The 15,621-nt window shown below is 44.8% G+C and overlaps 6 protein-coding genes across 6 annotated transcripts; 3 read left to right on the top strand and 3 right to left on the bottom strand.

Moving 5' to 3' along the window:
* Nucleotides 1-2,633: 2,633 nt before the first annotated feature.
* Nucleotides 2,634-4,551, bottom strand: LY79DRAFT_644483 (benzoate 4-monooxygenase cytochrome P450; the record flags this gene model as incomplete). The annotated part of the gene is made up of 4 exons (XM_060562424.1): nt 2,634-2,986; nt 3,047-3,204; nt 3,263-3,373; nt 3,430-4,551. 4 exons carry the CDS (start codon nt 4,549-4,551, stop codon nt 2,803-2,805), a joined length of 1,575 nt encoding a protein of 524 aa, XP_060407255.1. The 3' UTR covers nt 2,634-2,802.
* A 391-nt stretch (nt 4,552-4,942) lies between these two features.
* On the top strand, nt 4,943-7,057 carry LY79DRAFT_654177 (cytochrome P450; the record flags this gene model as incomplete). The annotated part of the gene is made up of 7 exons (XM_060562637.1): nt 4,943-5,260; nt 5,324-5,416; nt 5,480-5,549; nt 5,616-6,014; nt 6,067-6,238; nt 6,290-6,400; nt 6,460-7,057. The coding sequence occupies exons 1-7, from the start codon at nt 5,036-5,038 to the stop codon at nt 7,055-7,057; spliced, it is 1,668 nt and encodes a 555-aa protein (XP_060407254.1). The 5' UTR covers nt 4,943-5,035.
* A 1,437-nt stretch (nt 7,058-8,494) lies between these two features.
* On the top strand, nt 8,495-10,852 carry LY79DRAFT_682294 (asparagine synthase; the record flags this gene model as incomplete). The annotated part of the gene is made up of 4 exons (XM_060564585.1): nt 8,495-8,720; nt 8,779-9,341; nt 9,394-9,652; nt 9,711-10,852. 4 exons carry the CDS (start codon nt 8,495-8,497, stop codon nt 10,850-10,852), a joined length of 2,190 nt encoding a protein of 729 aa, XP_060407253.1.
* Nucleotides 10,853-11,127: 275 nt separating this feature from the next.
* LY79DRAFT_529587 (transferase family-domain-containing protein) lies at nt 11,128-12,660 on the bottom strand (the record flags this gene model as incomplete). The annotated part of the gene is made up of 1 exon (XM_060556121.1): nt 11,128-12,660. One exon carries the CDS (start codon nt 12,658-12,660, stop codon nt 11,128-11,130), a length of 1,533 nt encoding a protein of 510 aa, XP_060407252.1.
* A 403-nt stretch (nt 12,661-13,063) lies between these two features.
* On the bottom strand, nt 13,064-14,789 carry LY79DRAFT_675015 (cytochrome P450 82A2; the record flags this gene model as incomplete). Its single annotated transcript, XM_060564388.1, has 2 exons — nt 13,064-14,589; nt 14,657-14,789. 2 exons carry the CDS (start codon nt 14,787-14,789, stop codon nt 13,064-13,066), a joined length of 1,659 nt encoding a protein of 552 aa, XP_060407251.1.
* Nucleotides 14,790-15,236: 447 nt separating this feature from the next.
* Nucleotides 15,237-15,578, top strand: LY79DRAFT_595147 (cytochrome b5-like heme/steroid binding domain-containing protein; the record flags this gene model as incomplete). Its single annotated transcript, XM_060561751.1, has 3 exons — nt 15,237-15,312; nt 15,363-15,523; nt 15,561-15,578. 3 exons carry the CDS (start codon nt 15,237-15,239, stop codon nt 15,576-15,578), a joined length of 255 nt encoding a protein of 84 aa, XP_060407250.1.
* Nucleotides 15,579-15,621: the final 43 nt, after the last annotated feature.

The following is a 15,621-nucleotide window of genomic DNA, read 5'->3' as shown; positions in this document are numbered from 1 at the left end:
CTTTAGGTCTTAGCTACTTAGCCTAAGGTTACTGCCTTAATAACCTAGGGCAGCTAAGCTAATAAACACTACTATAATACTAATAATAATAACCTAGCCTAGGTACTACTAAAGGCTAAATAATCTTAATAGAACTTTAGAGATAATAAATAATAAGGTTATTATATAAGAAGAAAAGTAATTTCTATACTTTATATTTATATATACTACTATTTAGTATATTTTCTTAGTAAAAGAAAATAAAGTCCTTTAGAGAAAAGGCACTTATTATAAGATAAGTGCCTTATATAGTAAATAAATAGGTAAAATATAGGATTACCTTATTAGTATATATCTAGGTATATACCTAGGGGTATATATTCTATTACCTATTTCCTCCTATAAGGAAGAGTAACCTTAATAGATAACCTATACTTATACCTAGCTCTTGTCCTATATTATTTATTTAGCTCTTTATTATTATTTGCCTTATTTTACTGCTTTACTGTTATACTTTACCTTTGTACTATATTACTTTATATTACCTATTATAGCCTTGCTCCTCCTATTAGATCTATAATAGCTAACAGGAAGGCTATATTATAAGCTTTTTATATTTATTAATAGCTTATTTATAAATAACTATAACCTTACCTTTTAACTTAGCTTTATTATAGTCCTTACTAATAAATAAATTATTAAGTAACCTACTACTAATAGTAAAAGCTTTAAATTAACTAGTAATATTATCTACTTTAGCTTAATAAAGTATAAAAGAGTTATATATAGTGTATTTACCTCTAAGGTCTATAGGATAATTACTAGTACTAATATTACTTATATAATTAGTACTACTCTTATAATAATTACTAACTACCTTAAGCTACTATAAATACCTATAATACTCTACACTAACTTATACTTACTTTATAAGTGCCTTATAAAACTTAGTACTATAAAGGAGAAGTAACTTATAATAGATATTATAGCCCTTTACTAGTTATATAAACACTATAAGATTTTTAAGATATAATAGATTTATAGTAGTAATAACTTAGTAAATAAATTTATAAAGTTATTACTAAATAATATATTAAAAAAGCTAGTTAGTAATAGGTAGTTAAAGATATAGATAAATAAATAGGTTTCTTATATATAATAGGCTATATAAGTAAAGAGTATTAAATACTTTTTAGCTTCTTGTTTTTATTATATTTTTTAGCTCTTCTTTTAAATATAAATAATAGGGGATTTCTAGTACTATAGAAAGTTGCTAGTGTTATAATATTAACTATTATAGATAAATATTAGAATTATTAGGTTAACCCTAATGACTTATTACTAGTAAATCCTTAGATATTTAGCTATAGATTCTCTAAGGATTTATAGGCAATAAGTTAGTTATTTAACTAACTAACCTATAATAATTATCCTTCTTTTCTTTACGTATAATAAAGAACCATAGTTACCCCTATTATTTATTAATTACTACTAATATATATAGTTAACTATATTAACTTATCCCTTAGTATAACTAATAGTTTCTTATATATAATAGGCTATATAAGTAAAAAGTATTAAATATTTTTTAGCTTTTTATTTTTATTATGTTTTTTAGCTATTCTTTTAGATATAAATAATAGAGGATTTCTAGTACTATAGAAACTTACTAGTATTATAATATTAACTATTATAGATAAATATTAGAGTTATTAGGTTAACCCTAATAACTTATTACTAGTAAATCCTTAGATATTTAGCTATAGATTCTCTAAGGATTTATAGGCAATAAGTTAGCTATTTAATTAACTAACCTATAATAATTATCCTTCTTTTCTTTATATATAATAGAGAACTATAGTTACCTTTATTATTTATTAATTACTACTAATATATATAGTTAACTATATTAACTTATCCCTTGGTGTTACTAATATATCTTTTTAGCTTAAATAAAAATTCCTAAAGGTTATTTTATATACTTTTTATATATTAGTTTAAAAGTAACTACTTTAATAATATATTAATATAAAGCTACTTATACTTTAGCTAAAAAGTAATACCTAGGCTTAGTATATTATATACCTTTTTAATAAAGGCTTTATCTCTTAAGGCTAAGATTTAATTAAGTATTTTCTTTTTAGTTTCTTTTACTTTTTCCTAATTCTCTAGTTTCTATAAACTCTGCTTTTATATAACCTTTAGATAATAGTTTTCCTAGTTATAGCCCTCTAGCTAGTAGTCCCTTAGTGCTCTTTATCTTTAACACCTAATAAATTACGCCTAGTAACTAGCTTAATTAACTTATTAAAGTCTATTAACTTCTTAGGTTTAGTTATAGTGACTTTATAGATTAAGATTAACTAGAAAACAATTTTAAAATAAGAAAGTAAAAGATATAAACACTAGATTTAATTATAATATTTAAAGCCTTCTTTATATAAGAGCTAGGCTTATAATTACAATAAACTATAGTGTTTTACTATATAAGAGAAAAGTAGTTAACCTATTAAGAAACTAGATATAAACTAGAGAAGTAGTAGAAATACTTTTCTATATAGTCTATACAGGTAGTATACTATATCCTGTGGCAGTGCTGCTAGCACTAGCTGTATAAAGCTATTCTAGCTTTATGACACTATAGAAATCAGGTTGTAATTTAGTGTGTTATGAGTATAGTGTTAAATAAACCCAGGAGACCACTATAGTCTAGCTAGGCTCTAGACAATTTACATGTTTACTAATAGATAACTTGGTAGTGATCTGCGTATCTATATGCGTTCTGAAATTATATGTTAGAGAACAAGACACGCACAAGCATTTCTAACCTTGCCACATATATTCATGAGAAACTGTTACCCGGATGCCCGGACTGTCGAAAGCTGGCATTCCGATGAATCCGTCATGAACAACCTCAACATCCCGTTCTCGAATAGTTTCATACATAGTCAGGTCAAATCGTCTTATAATTCGGGCGACCGTGAGGTATAACTCAGCATGGGCTAGACTGCACAGGATCAATCGAGTGTCAGTAATGGTTTAAGAGGAGGAGGACGAATGAACCAACTTCATGCCCACACATGACCTAGAACCCCTCCCCCAGGCCATGAAGTAGCGTGTCTTGAGTTCTGGCTGGTCAATCCACCGCTGTGGCAGAAACTCAAACGGCTGGGGGAATATACGAGGATTCATATGGTGCAGGTACATTGACTGCATCACTGGCGTCTGAATAACCCTCATGAGTAAGTATCATTCAATATTCCCAAGTTTCGCAATAACATACCCCAGGTGGAATGACCCAATCTCGATATGTCAACTCTTCGTCTGTAGCAATTCGCGGCATACGACTAGATGCCCCATGTGATAGACGCAGTCCCTCAGTAATAGACGCCGACTGCCTACGTCAGTGTGCCGCTAGGGGAAGAATGCTAAAGTAGGATAATAACATACGAAATATGGTAGTGCTTCTAACGTTTCAAGGGAGACATTAGAAGTAGTCAGCGGCATAATCTTCTCTAGCTCATCTCTGAGCTTTCTCAATACTTCAGAGCTATCATAGATATAAAAAAGAGTGATAGCAAGCGTTCTGGCGGTTCCCTCATTGCCTGCACCAAGGATTCCGGCAGCCTCGGCACTAAGACGGCCGGGAAGTTTCTCGTGGTCTGGCAGGTCGCTGTCGAGAATATCACTAAAAATAGTTCTCGTATTGGCCGCTAGCGGCTTGCCTCCGTGGCGTTGGCGGTCCGCGGCAGCGGCTTGGATGGATTCCATGGGATACATGAGCTTGCGTGAGAGCTCGGCGGTTCGTGGGCTGAACTTCTCGACCAGGCCTGGGCGCAGCCACATCAACGCCGGGTTGACCAGCCACTTGAACTGACGGCCCATCGGCCGGATATAACCAGCAGTCCGATGCGCGTCCAGCCAATCCTTGCCCCAGTCGGGGCGTTGCAGGTTTCCGACATCGGCACCGAACGCATACGACGACACGACGTCCATTGCCAGCGCCGACATTGCATACGTCAGGTCTATGACCTCTCCGGTCTCTCGAACGCGACTCAACCGCTCCATGAGCGTCTCGATCTTCTGGCTTATCATGCCGTGCAGCTGGGCTATTGCACGCCTGCTGAAGAAGGGCGCCAGAGCCGCGCGACGCTGCTTGTGGACATCGTGGCTCTGGGTGTGAAGAAGAGACCAGGTCATGACGCCGCTCTTTGACATGTGTAAGAACCACGGGTCGCGGTCTCGCTTGTGCTTGCCGCTCGCGTAGATCTCATCTAGGTATTCCGGGTCGTAGATGTGGATGTGAATCGGATTAATGCGAACGATCGGGCCGTACTCATCATGCAGTTCCTTAATCTTCCACATGTACCGACACCTGTGTGGCCATAAGTCGTAGTAGAACTCGTACCAGAAGCTCATGCCGGCCAACTTGGGTCCGGGAAACTTGGCTAGTGGGTGCCATGTGACGCGGTAGACATAGACGCCTGTCCAGTAGCAGAAGAAAATGCCAATCGTAAGGAGAAGAACGGGGGTAAATGTCAGATATTGCCAGACGAAAATTATGGAATCCATTAAAACCTTGAACATTGGTCTCGATTTCACAATTCTGCCCGATTCAAAAAAACACTAATGAGACCAAAGAAATTATTAGGTTGGAAGGAATTAGCTAAATATTAGTATCCGGCAAATAAACCTCGACCTCTACCACAGCGGCAGTGACCAGTTTTGGATTGGGCCGTATCAGCTACGATATTTTTCGGATAGGAAACAAATACTATTTTCCAGCCCGACGTGGCCTGAGGGGGAAATCGCACGTATTGAGGTCAGTCCGCACACAAAGGAATAAGCATCTGGCATCGCCCTTACATAACAGCCCAAACGCGTAAGTTTGAAATATCGGCATTGCCTATTGTGTCTATAACTTAAAAGCTAATTTGATAAGCTCAGGCGCTGTTGCTAGGCAACAGTTCCTAACTTAGACCTGAACGGCCTGGCGAGAGTGAAAAATGACGCGAACCTTACTTCACATACGACTCAGGCCTCCTGATTACCTATAATGTTTCGTTTAAGCAGCAGCTATAGCTTTCTCCCGAAGATATCCTTTAGTTCACCGAGGCCAGACAACGGTTTGTTCAATCGAAGCAATCTCAAAATGACGATGAGTTCGCCTACTAGCTCATTTGATGGTGAACGGTTCGGCCATGCCCTAGTGCTCTTGACTCGATGGCCCACCACTGGCTGGATGTTAAATACGAACCTCGTTGGCTACGGGGTGCTTTTTGTAAGTAAAAGAAACAGCAAACAACTGATTACACAGAAATCTATATATTAAAATTGATTGTAGGCCACGGCTTTCCCGCTTTTATTAGCTCTCTACAACTATTACCTGCATCCCGTAGCACATGTTAGAGGCCCTTTCATTGCCGCCGTATCCCCAGTGAGTTTGATATCCATATTATTGGAAAAGCATGATTGGTATAGCTTAGCAAAAAAACGGTAGATCTGGCTCATTAAATCTGTGTCGAAACATCGACTAAACAATGACATCGAGCGAGTTCACGCAGAGTATGGTTAGTTCTGTAGCCTAAACCCCTCAACTTCTTGTCCTTGGACTCCCTCTGATGCAGAGCACACAGGACCCGTTGTTCGAATCGGCCCCAACGAACTATCATTTGCAACCGAGGAGGCCCTCAAGACAATCCATAACCCTGGGCCGGACAGTGGATACTTCACGAAGGAGGGGACGATTGAGGCGCTTCTTGGAATCCTCATCTGGGCCGCGCCAAACCTTCTCACAACCACTCAAAGGACGGCACACAAACGGCTAAGAGCCGCGTTGCAACCTGCTTTCACGGCGAAGGCATTGATGGAACAGGAAGAAATTGTCCAGCACCACGTTGACAGGGCTGTAGAGAGGCTTGGTGCAAAACTGACCGAGCAAACGACCGTCAGCATCAGCGATCATGTCGGGAAAATGATTTGGAACATCGTTGGTGACCTGTCTTTTGGAGAGCCACTGCTGCATGACCAGATGAGTACGACAAGCCACAACACCTACTTTCCGATGTGAGTTGACAGACGATACAGGCGCTTATGAGAAGCTGAAGTTCACTTATGGGAGGGGTGCGCCTCTTTTGGAGTTGTTCCAGTTCCTCACCGAGATTCCGATATTTGGCGGGCTTGCAAAGCTACCAGTCTTGCTCGTGCCGCATATCTTTCGTGTCCCGAAAAACTTTCTTCTGATGAATCAGCTCAGAGAGTAAGTGATGATCATACCTATCCCCTCAGCTACATTCTGATAAGCGTGTAGATGCATCGAACGTCAGAGTGGGCGTAAGGACTTCCTTACCGCCATCCTCTCCGCAAAGGACTCGGCAGGCCTGACCCATGCTGAAATTCTGAGCAATTCCGCTCTCTTCGCGTAAGAAGTCTTTTTCCCTGACCTCTCGAAACTTCCGACTAAGTTCAAATTCGGAACAGCATGGTTGGTTATGATACTTCCGCCACAACCCTCTCGGCTCTGTTCTATCACGTGCTGCGGGAACCTGCCCACTATCGAAGGATCCAAGAGGAAGTCCGTGGAACTTACTCGTCGGCCTCAGAGATCTCGGCGCAGAGCGTACTGCGACTCCCATACATGAACGCGTGCATCCAGGAGACTCTCCGCCTTACGCCGCCTATCAACGGACGCGGGTCGCATCGCATTTCCCCGGGTGCAACGATCGATGGGGTTTATGTACCTAAAGGAGTCAACGTGTCTGCCGACATCTGGACGATCCATCGTAGACCCGATTACTGGGCGCTTGCGGACAAATTCAGACCAGACCGGTGGACTGACAACGGCCCGGGAACCCTGTTTGAGCACGATGTTCGGACGAGCTACCGACCCTTCCTAGTGGGGCCCCGGGTGTGTATCGGTCGTGAAATGGCACTGCAATCCATCCGTCTGACCGTTGCCAAGATGGCCTTTACTTACGGCCTGGAAATGGAGAACAAGAACACTTTTGTATGGGAGAGAGACGCTGGCAACGACTATGTCTGGCACGACTACAACATCTTGGTCAGAAAATCTGGTTGATTCGGTGTGAGCACGCTAAGAAAACCCTTGGCTTGCTGATTAACGTAAAAGAACCAGCATCAACTGCGATGGCTTCCTCAAGCTATGAAATCAAGTACTGGATTAGGAAATAGATGCCCAATTTACATGAGAAGTTTTGGATTCGAGACGAGGTGAGGGGTCACACCGCCAGCCACAGCAACAGCGGAGTGCCCTTCATAGTTAGACTTACAAGCAAAGGCACTCGTTCCGTATCTTTCTTTAAGTGGAAAACGGGCCCCATACTTTTGGCCTCTCCATCCGCTGTCACGGCACGCGATCCCGCTCTAAAAGACAACGTCAATGATGTAGTAGACAACGATTTACCCTCATCAGGAAAGAGATGATATATTCATAGCTGTTCCGGTCTACCCGTGTGCGTCAGAGGGGGGTATCCACACAACAGACTTAACTATGTACGAGTGTGCACCCAGTTATTAAATTTACTCTTACTATTGAATATTACCCACTCATAAATTAGAATAATAATCATAACTATTTATTACTATAAATACCTATGTTATTAGACTAGTTACTAAGCAAATGTTTTGTTAGGGGGGGTATATTATAATAACGATAGTAAAGCTTCCTCTACCTTTTACTAGTACTGAACACTGAAGGTATAGATTACTGAGAGATAGGACTTTATAGTAGGAATTATTAATATCTAGATCTTCTTATAGATAGGTTTAGAATACAAGAACTACTTCCCTATTGTAGAATTAGGCACTACAGCTCCTTACACTATAGAATATACAATAGAAGACAATAATACAGGGGTATTATTACCAAAGCTATTGCTTTATACTAGAGTCAATTACCCTTACCGACTTGTAACACTATACTTACATGCTGCCCTCTAAAAGCTATAGCTATTTCTGATAGCCTGTAACGCCTAATGTCGTGACAGGACATTAGTATGTAAGTGCAGTGGCAGCAGTGGTAGCTGTGGGTCCACTTTTGTTATTACATCTCATTAATCTTATCTTTAGTACACTAGGCTGTTGGACTATAAAGAAGTGATTTTTAATAAAAAAACAAAGCGATGTAAAGAAGGCTGAAAAAAGTGATGATAGTTAAAAGCAGGTAGATATAGGAGAAAACAGGTGGCTGTCATTTTAGGTGGCCGAAATGCAGGGGTAGCCGTGCTTTAACTAACTATAAAACGCTATTGTATACAACAGACTACCTATTTTCGGCCCCGGCCCGACTGGATTCAGCTGAATCCGTGCTCGCCAGATTTACAGTTCACCGGTTACAGATCTCCAGCCTACTAACAGCTTTTCAACAATTAGAGCATAAAAGTACGAGCGTGGCCTCATGTAGCACCTAAAGAAGTATTTCTGTATGCCAATCCCCAGTGTTTGGTACCTGACTCCGTCTGTCTCAAATTGCCAAAGCGACCTACTATTTAACACCATGTGTGGAATCTCGGCATGCTTGGTTCTCCCGGCGGGACATCATTTCCATAATGAGAGTTTCAACGGGTACGCCAATGGTGCGGGGGAACGAAACGGGGTGCCGACTGAGAAAGATGCTGAAGACAGCAAGGATCTTGGAGATCAACTGAGTCGGAGCCTTGACAACATCAGCCACCGAGGACCGGACGCAAAGGGTGTTTGGGTCAGCGATGACGGCCTCGTGGGTTAGTACTTCTAATTGCTGTAAATGTATTACCCCTTTGTTAATCTTACAAAATGCAGGCTTGGGCCATTGCCGCCTGGCAATTAACGACTTGACTTTGGAAGGTAACCAGCCCATCCACAGTGATGCAAACACATATCATGCTGTGGTCAATGGCGAAATCTACGACCACGACAGGATTCGCCGTCAGTGTGAAGAACAAGGCTACGAGTTCAGGAGCAGCAGCGACAGTGAAGTCATACTTGCACTTTATAAGGCGTATGGTGTCCCTAAGCTTTTCGAGCACCTTCGCGGAGAGTTTGCCTTCGTCTTGTACGACGAAGTTGAAGGAAAGCTCATTCTAGCACGAGATCGTTTTGGCATTAAGCCGCTTTTGTGGTCAATCATTCGCCAGAGAGATGGCATATACAGGCTGGCTGTGGCGCCGGAAGCGAAGGCCTTCCTGCCTCTGGGATGGAAACCCCAGTGGGATGTTGGCGCAATTATTGACGGTGGGTGGATGCAAGATGGGCGATCACTTTTCCAGGGCGTGAAGAAGCTTCCACCAGGGTACTGGATGGAAGTTTCGAAAGACGGCATGATGAAGTTGCATCAATACTGGGATATTGATTTCAGAGACAAAGTGGGTTCCAAATATGGGCAACCGGGATGCGTTTGCGCTGACAATGGCAAAGACTGAACAAGAGACACGAAGCGTTGATGAGATGATATGCGGTCTCCGCGAACGATTGACAGATGCTATTCGGCTCCGGCTGCGTGCAGATGTTCCAATCGGTATATACCTCTCTGGTGGTATCGACTCTTCACTAGTCGCCGGTATTGTCACACACCTGATCAAAGACGAGGGCGTCAAGATAGGTAACAAAGACGCGACAAGCCGCATCAGCTGTTTTACAATTGAGTTTCCAAACGGGTCTGGATTTGACGAGTCTGGTTAGTTTCGAGGTTTAGGATTCTTACCCAGTACCCGAGGTTTCTGACTCTTATGCAGATATCGCAGAACGCACAGCGGAACACCTAGGCGTCCAACTTCTGAAAAAACAAATAAACGAGAGGGAGCTAGCGGACAATTTTGCTGACTGCGCCTATCACTGCGAGCATCACCATTTCGACCTTAATTGCGTAGCAAAATTCGCGTTATCCTCTCTTCCAAATGAACATGGCGTCAAAGTTGTCTTAACCGGAGAGGGTGCCGATGAACACTTTGCTGGATACACCTTCTTCCCTCCAGATTTGCTGCGGGAACCGGATTTGTCCATGCCTGATTCTCCACTAGTACTAGATTCTCTGCTGAGGGAGAACCTGCTGAGATCTACCGAGCGTGATATCAAGCTGCTCCTATCACGGGTAGGCGCTTTTGAGCACGGGTGGGAAACGACTGACGCCATCGAGAAAGTCAACAAAACCATTCTACCACCTTGCATCTTGGCTTGGCACTCGCAACTAGATTTATTCTCGCCTTGGGTGCAAGAGAACCCGAGGTGGAAAAATCTGGATTGCAAAGACGTCGTCGTTAATTCATTCAAGCCTGAGATACAGGAGAAGATGCAAAAGAAGTGGCACCCACTTCACACCGCTCTCTATATGTATAGCAGGGGGCCATTGCCCAATATCATCCTTACTTGCTTGGGAGACTTGTCAGAGATGTCTCACAGCGTGGAAGGAAGAACGCCTTTCCTAGACCACAAGGTCACCGAATATGTAAATAACCTACCCCCCAGCCTCAAGATAGCCTATACTCCGAGTAAGATACCCCCTGAGAGACACCAGGGACCTTGGTGGGAGGGAATTGGCGTTGCGTCGCATGCTCTCACGGAGAAGTGGATTCTGAGGGAGGCAGCAAAGCCTTACATTCTCAAAGAGCTATATGAGCGGCAAAAGCATCCTTTTACAGCCCCAGTCGTCTGGCCAAAAGACGGGCCGCTCTATCAGCTGCTCAGAAAGGTACTGACGAGAGAAAAAGTGGACAATCTGGGCTTCGTTGACTACGTTCGGGTGGAGAATGCCCTCGCTCAAGGGTTTGGAGAAAAGGCCGATATGAAAGCGTTCAGAATCTTGCTTTTTGTAGCAGCTTGGGTCACCTTGGGAGAGAGACTCGGTATTCCCAGAGCAAGCCAGAATGACTGGCTTTAGGTGTTGGTAGAAGAATAAAATTAGATTGCATTGAGTCAAACCTCGGGGCATAAAAACAAGAATCTTCGAAGACCACTCCATAATTTCTCCCGAGTGGCGACCTGTGCCGGGCCATGTTGTGACGACAAAAGTGTCTTTTTTTTTTTTTTTTCAGTTGGTAGTCCCCGCTGGGGATTTTGCGGCTTTTACTACAAAGGCTTCATGTGACCAGGGGAAAAAGATTCAAGCACTTGGTGTAATGATTGCCGATTTGGTGAATTCTTCTACATCTTCATTCAGTGACAGTAAAAAGCAGCATACCTGGCAAACTCCTCGTCCTTCATCAACTGTTCCATCTCATCAGCAAACAGGCTTACCAGCAGCTCAATACCGCCATGGCTCTTCATTGGCAACACCATGCAAAGGCGAAAGTTGGCGTTGAAGGCGTCCATCAGAGGGCGTAGCGACTCCGGCTTGCCGTCGTTGTCAAACACGCCGGCACCGAATTCGATCTCGTCCAGCGGCATCAGCAACACCGACGTAATCATCACGTCGAAACCATCGAGACGGGTAAATGCATGCTTCAGTTTAGTGTAGTCCGCCACCTCCCGCATGAGAGTAAAGGCGTCCCTGACAAGGCTTGGGGTCACCTTGGCCGCTTGTGAGCGAATCCGCTTTGCGACGTCGCCCAAGCTGGTTTCCGGCGAAGCGAGCATGGCCACTGGCATCGAGACCTTGTTGACGATGACGAGATTGCCGGCATACGACGATGGGAGGTCCGGGTCAAAGTCCGGCCGACCATCCACTGGCGACTCCAGGTAGGAAATCTCTTCTGGCGATGTGGCTCTAATACCTGTTGCGTTTGCGGCGTTATAACGCGCTTTCATAATAGCGCGCCAGAAAAGAGCCAATAGCGCATCGTTTGCCGACAAATCTATATCACCGTGAGAGCTATCCAGAACATCCCTCTTCAAGTTGTTGAAGTTCTCCGGAGAGATGTAGAATATGCTCGAGTCCATTTTCCGGACCGGGGCTGATGATGGGGTCGCGTGCTCTTCCACGTCCACCTCTGCTCCCGGAGGCTGGAAGCCGAGGAAGCTCCACGTGTCACGCGGGATTTCGGAAGTGGACTTGGCCGTATGTTTACTCCACAGCCGTTCAAGTAGAGTCCGGTCGAAGCTCTCTGGGGCTAGCCAGCTGCAAATGGCACTATCATGAGGTTGGTCTAGGTGCCTGCAGTTCTCTGACCAGGCGCGCATTGTTGTCACCATGCCGGTGGCGTCACTGGCAGAGTGGTGGAACCCGGTCGCAAGTATGCATCCGCCGTTGACGAAATTCGCTTGAGCCAGGAACACATCCGCGCCGCCTGTGAGATCGGGCACAAACGGAGCGTCGAGAACGAGTTGGTCGTCGAACCCGCAGAACTCAAATCCACCGTTGCGGATGTCTTCGTAGTCCGGCAGGACCTGTGACAGGTCTTTGAATAGCAATTGTCGAGGAGGCTTTTCGGGTTCGCTCTGACCAGCAGAATCATATGAGACGACGATATGCCCTGGTCTCCAGCCTGACTTTCGGTCATCGCGGGGATAAATTTTCCCGTCGAGGAAGGGAAATCTCTGGAGCGTCGTACGAAGCCCAGCTTGCAAGTAAGAAAATGCTTGCTGGAAGCTGATATCAGCCTTCAGTGGCAGATAGATGATGAATTTGATATAAACTCTGGGAGGAATTAGATCGAAGACGCTAAGCTGCGTCGTCACAGTCCTCGGGCCCTCGACCGATGGACCGGTGAAAGATTGGGCCGAAACTGTGGTGTATGCGTTGGTCGTCATAATTGGAGAGATGAATCACTTCTGCGTGCCGCTCTGTTTCAACAATTATCGTGTGAACTCGAACAAGAGCAGTCAGTGAATTCTAGTATAGCACTACGGTCTCTTGTCTTGTCGCATATTGTTTACGCGGCCAAAACGGACAATTGACTTTGCCGGGAATGCCCATGTTGATCTCGGAAATGCCCAAAAGAGGTAGTGAACTCTAATATTTGTGATTGCTAATTGGCGGTGCCCTGTCTGCGGCAGAGATGACCACCCTGCCACCTTAGTGAACGCACCAAATTTTGACTGGTATAGTAATATTGATCAATAGGTTGGATATCAGTGAAACTAGTCAAAGGCCTTGATGTTGGAAGCATCAACTTGGACTCTGGATTTTCCAATAGAATAATATAGCTTAATATCACGCCTTTGCGTGCTTTTCCGGCCATTCTGTCCGTTTGATTGCCCGAGCGTAAAAGTTCAACGGCCGAACAACAATAAACTCGGGGTCGTACACGACCGCCTCTGTCGAGGCATTATCGAAGTGATAGCGATATACAAGCTTCGCCAAGACACTCTTGACCTCCAAGAATGCGAGATTATAACCAATACAGCCCCTTGCTCCGGCTGCAAACGGCGTATACGACATCTTGTGTCGTCTCTTGACGGCGTCAGTATCCCATCTATCGGGGTCGAAACAGGTCGGATTATCCCAATGAGCCGGATTCTTGTGTAGCGAAGGGAATGTGGGAATAACAACGGATCCTTTTGGGATGAAGTACCCCCCCGGAAGCACAACGTCTAGTTTGGCATTCCGGGCCGTCTGGAATGATGGGTTGTGCATGCGCTGCGTCTCCTTCACAAACCTGTCTAGGAACGGCATCTCGCTCAGCTCTTCGTAGGACCACGGCTTGTCTGACGAAGCGCCGTAGTCGACGAGCTCTTGGAGCAGCCGCTCCTGGTTCCCTGGATACTTTACCAGGGCATAGATGAGCCATGCGAGCAACGAGGACGTCGTCACGAAACCGGCTCCAATCATGATGACGCAGTTGCTGAGAAGGAGGTTCTCGGGCAACTTTTCCCCATGCTCATCGGTCGCCCGGCGGAGGTAGTCGGCCACGCTGGCTGAGTGCAGCGCTGCGTCTTTCATGGGGAGGTCGCCCGTAGTTTTGGACGATTCCTCGATGCCCTTAGCGACTCCGTCCCAGAGGAGTTTTCGCACGAGTTTGAGTCTCTTCGGCGTGCCAAAGGGCAGATAACCGTACCAGCTCCCCCGCAACGATGTCTTTTTCATGAGCGAGAGGTACTCCCCCAAAAGTCGGATGGTCTCATGAGGCCTGGCGTCAATCGAGTCGAAATGGCCCAAGTCCATGCCAAGAATGACTTTCCAGATGATTTCACCGGCCATTTTGAAAGTGTACTGGTAAACGTTGAAAGCGAGCTCTTGTTGATCGAGCTCGTCAAAAACTTTGAAGGACCTCGCAACACATGCCAAGACAGTCGGCGTGTATTGTCTAACAGCCTTAATGGTCAGGCTGGGCGGGATGAACTTATGCGCCAACTTGAAAGCTGGCGCATCACTGTCGCAAGTGAAGAGAGCCTCGTTGTTCCTCATGTAGTATAGCGGGTGACTAGGATCTGATGTGGTCTTGGTAAAGAAGTCCCCATCACGCAGTACCTCGCGAGACACATCTGGGTCATTGGTGAGGTAAGTGGTCGTCCCCATGTTGGTCGTCTTGATGACTGGTCCGTATCGAGCAAAAAGACGATCATAGTTGCCAAGCGGATCTGGGTAAAGCTCATAGCGGTTTCCTACGTACGGTAGCGGCTCTGGCCCAGGCGGCTCTCGCACAACTTCGCCATTCACCCGGATATGCACCGGGCCCTCATTGTTCTCAATTTTATCCAGTGATGTGAGGACGTCTCGATGATGATAAAAGCAAATGGCTATAAGACAGTCAACTCCTGTCGGGTAATAATACGCAGTCTACGTGACCAGATTATGAAACCTTACAGTTAGAGTCGGACACGGAGAAGATTCGCGCGATGCCGGCCTTGAGCTCCTGAATGCTCTCGATGCTTGGGAAGCTCAGTGCATGGCTCCGTTCGGATGCTCCTTGTCCAATCGTGAATTGTTGCTGGAACATGATTACCCCTCTGCTAGATTTTGGGCTTAGTCAGTCGATGAGAAGAGATCAAGGTGCTGCCATATGGAGTTTTTGATATACGGCGATCGCTGCATGGTCCCTATTCTTGGGTCCTATCGGGTGCCTGACGACTTCATTGCTGACGGGTGTCTACCGAGAAAGCAGCCAGTCCTCCAAGAGGCAGCGGCCCGGGATCCCCATGCAAGGACCGCTCGGTAAATGCCAAAACGAGCATGCCGAGGCACAAACATGCTCTCGGGCGATGCCACTTTTGGCTGGCACGTTCTCGATACCGAACCTTCAATCAATTTCCACATCCGGTACCTCTCGATCATTGGTTAACCTGGTAAATATTGAACATTGGTAGGCATCATGTTGTTTGGGACAAGCAGGTGGTTTCACTAGTCGGACAAGACATTGCACATTTGCAGAGTGACAGCATTATTAATGGCGCAATTCACTCATACCGAGTTGGCGAAACATCATGACATCAAGGACATTTGGGTCTCGATTCGTGGTAAAGGTTAGTTGATTGTCTGCATCATGAGAAGAATTACTGAGAATTGCCAACAGTGTATGATGTTTCCAATTACGTGGAAGATCATCCCGGAGGCATTGAGGTTCTGAAAGATGTCGCGGGATCCGATGCTACGGAGAGCTTCGAGTATGTCGGCCATTCTGAGGATGCCTACAAGACGTTACAAAAATTCCAAATTGGTGTCTTGGAATGCGATGTGGGTTTTTGTCGTCACAAAAGTAAACAACAAATAGCTAACTGTATGGCTGTGATAGCCCATTGAAGAAAGGTCAGATCGGTTGACCGAGGCATGGA

This window comes from Colletotrichum navitas (genome assembly GCF_030913465.1).
Source record: "Colletotrichum navitas strain CBS 125086 chromosome Unknown LY79scaffold_171, whole genome shotgun sequence".
In the NCBI taxonomy this organism is placed as follows: domain Eukaryota; kingdom Fungi; phylum Ascomycota; class Sordariomycetes; order Glomerellales; family Glomerellaceae; genus Colletotrichum; species Colletotrichum navitas.
The sequence above is the reverse complement of the archived record's forward strand: the minus strand, read 5'-3'. Positions and strand labels throughout refer to the sequence as shown.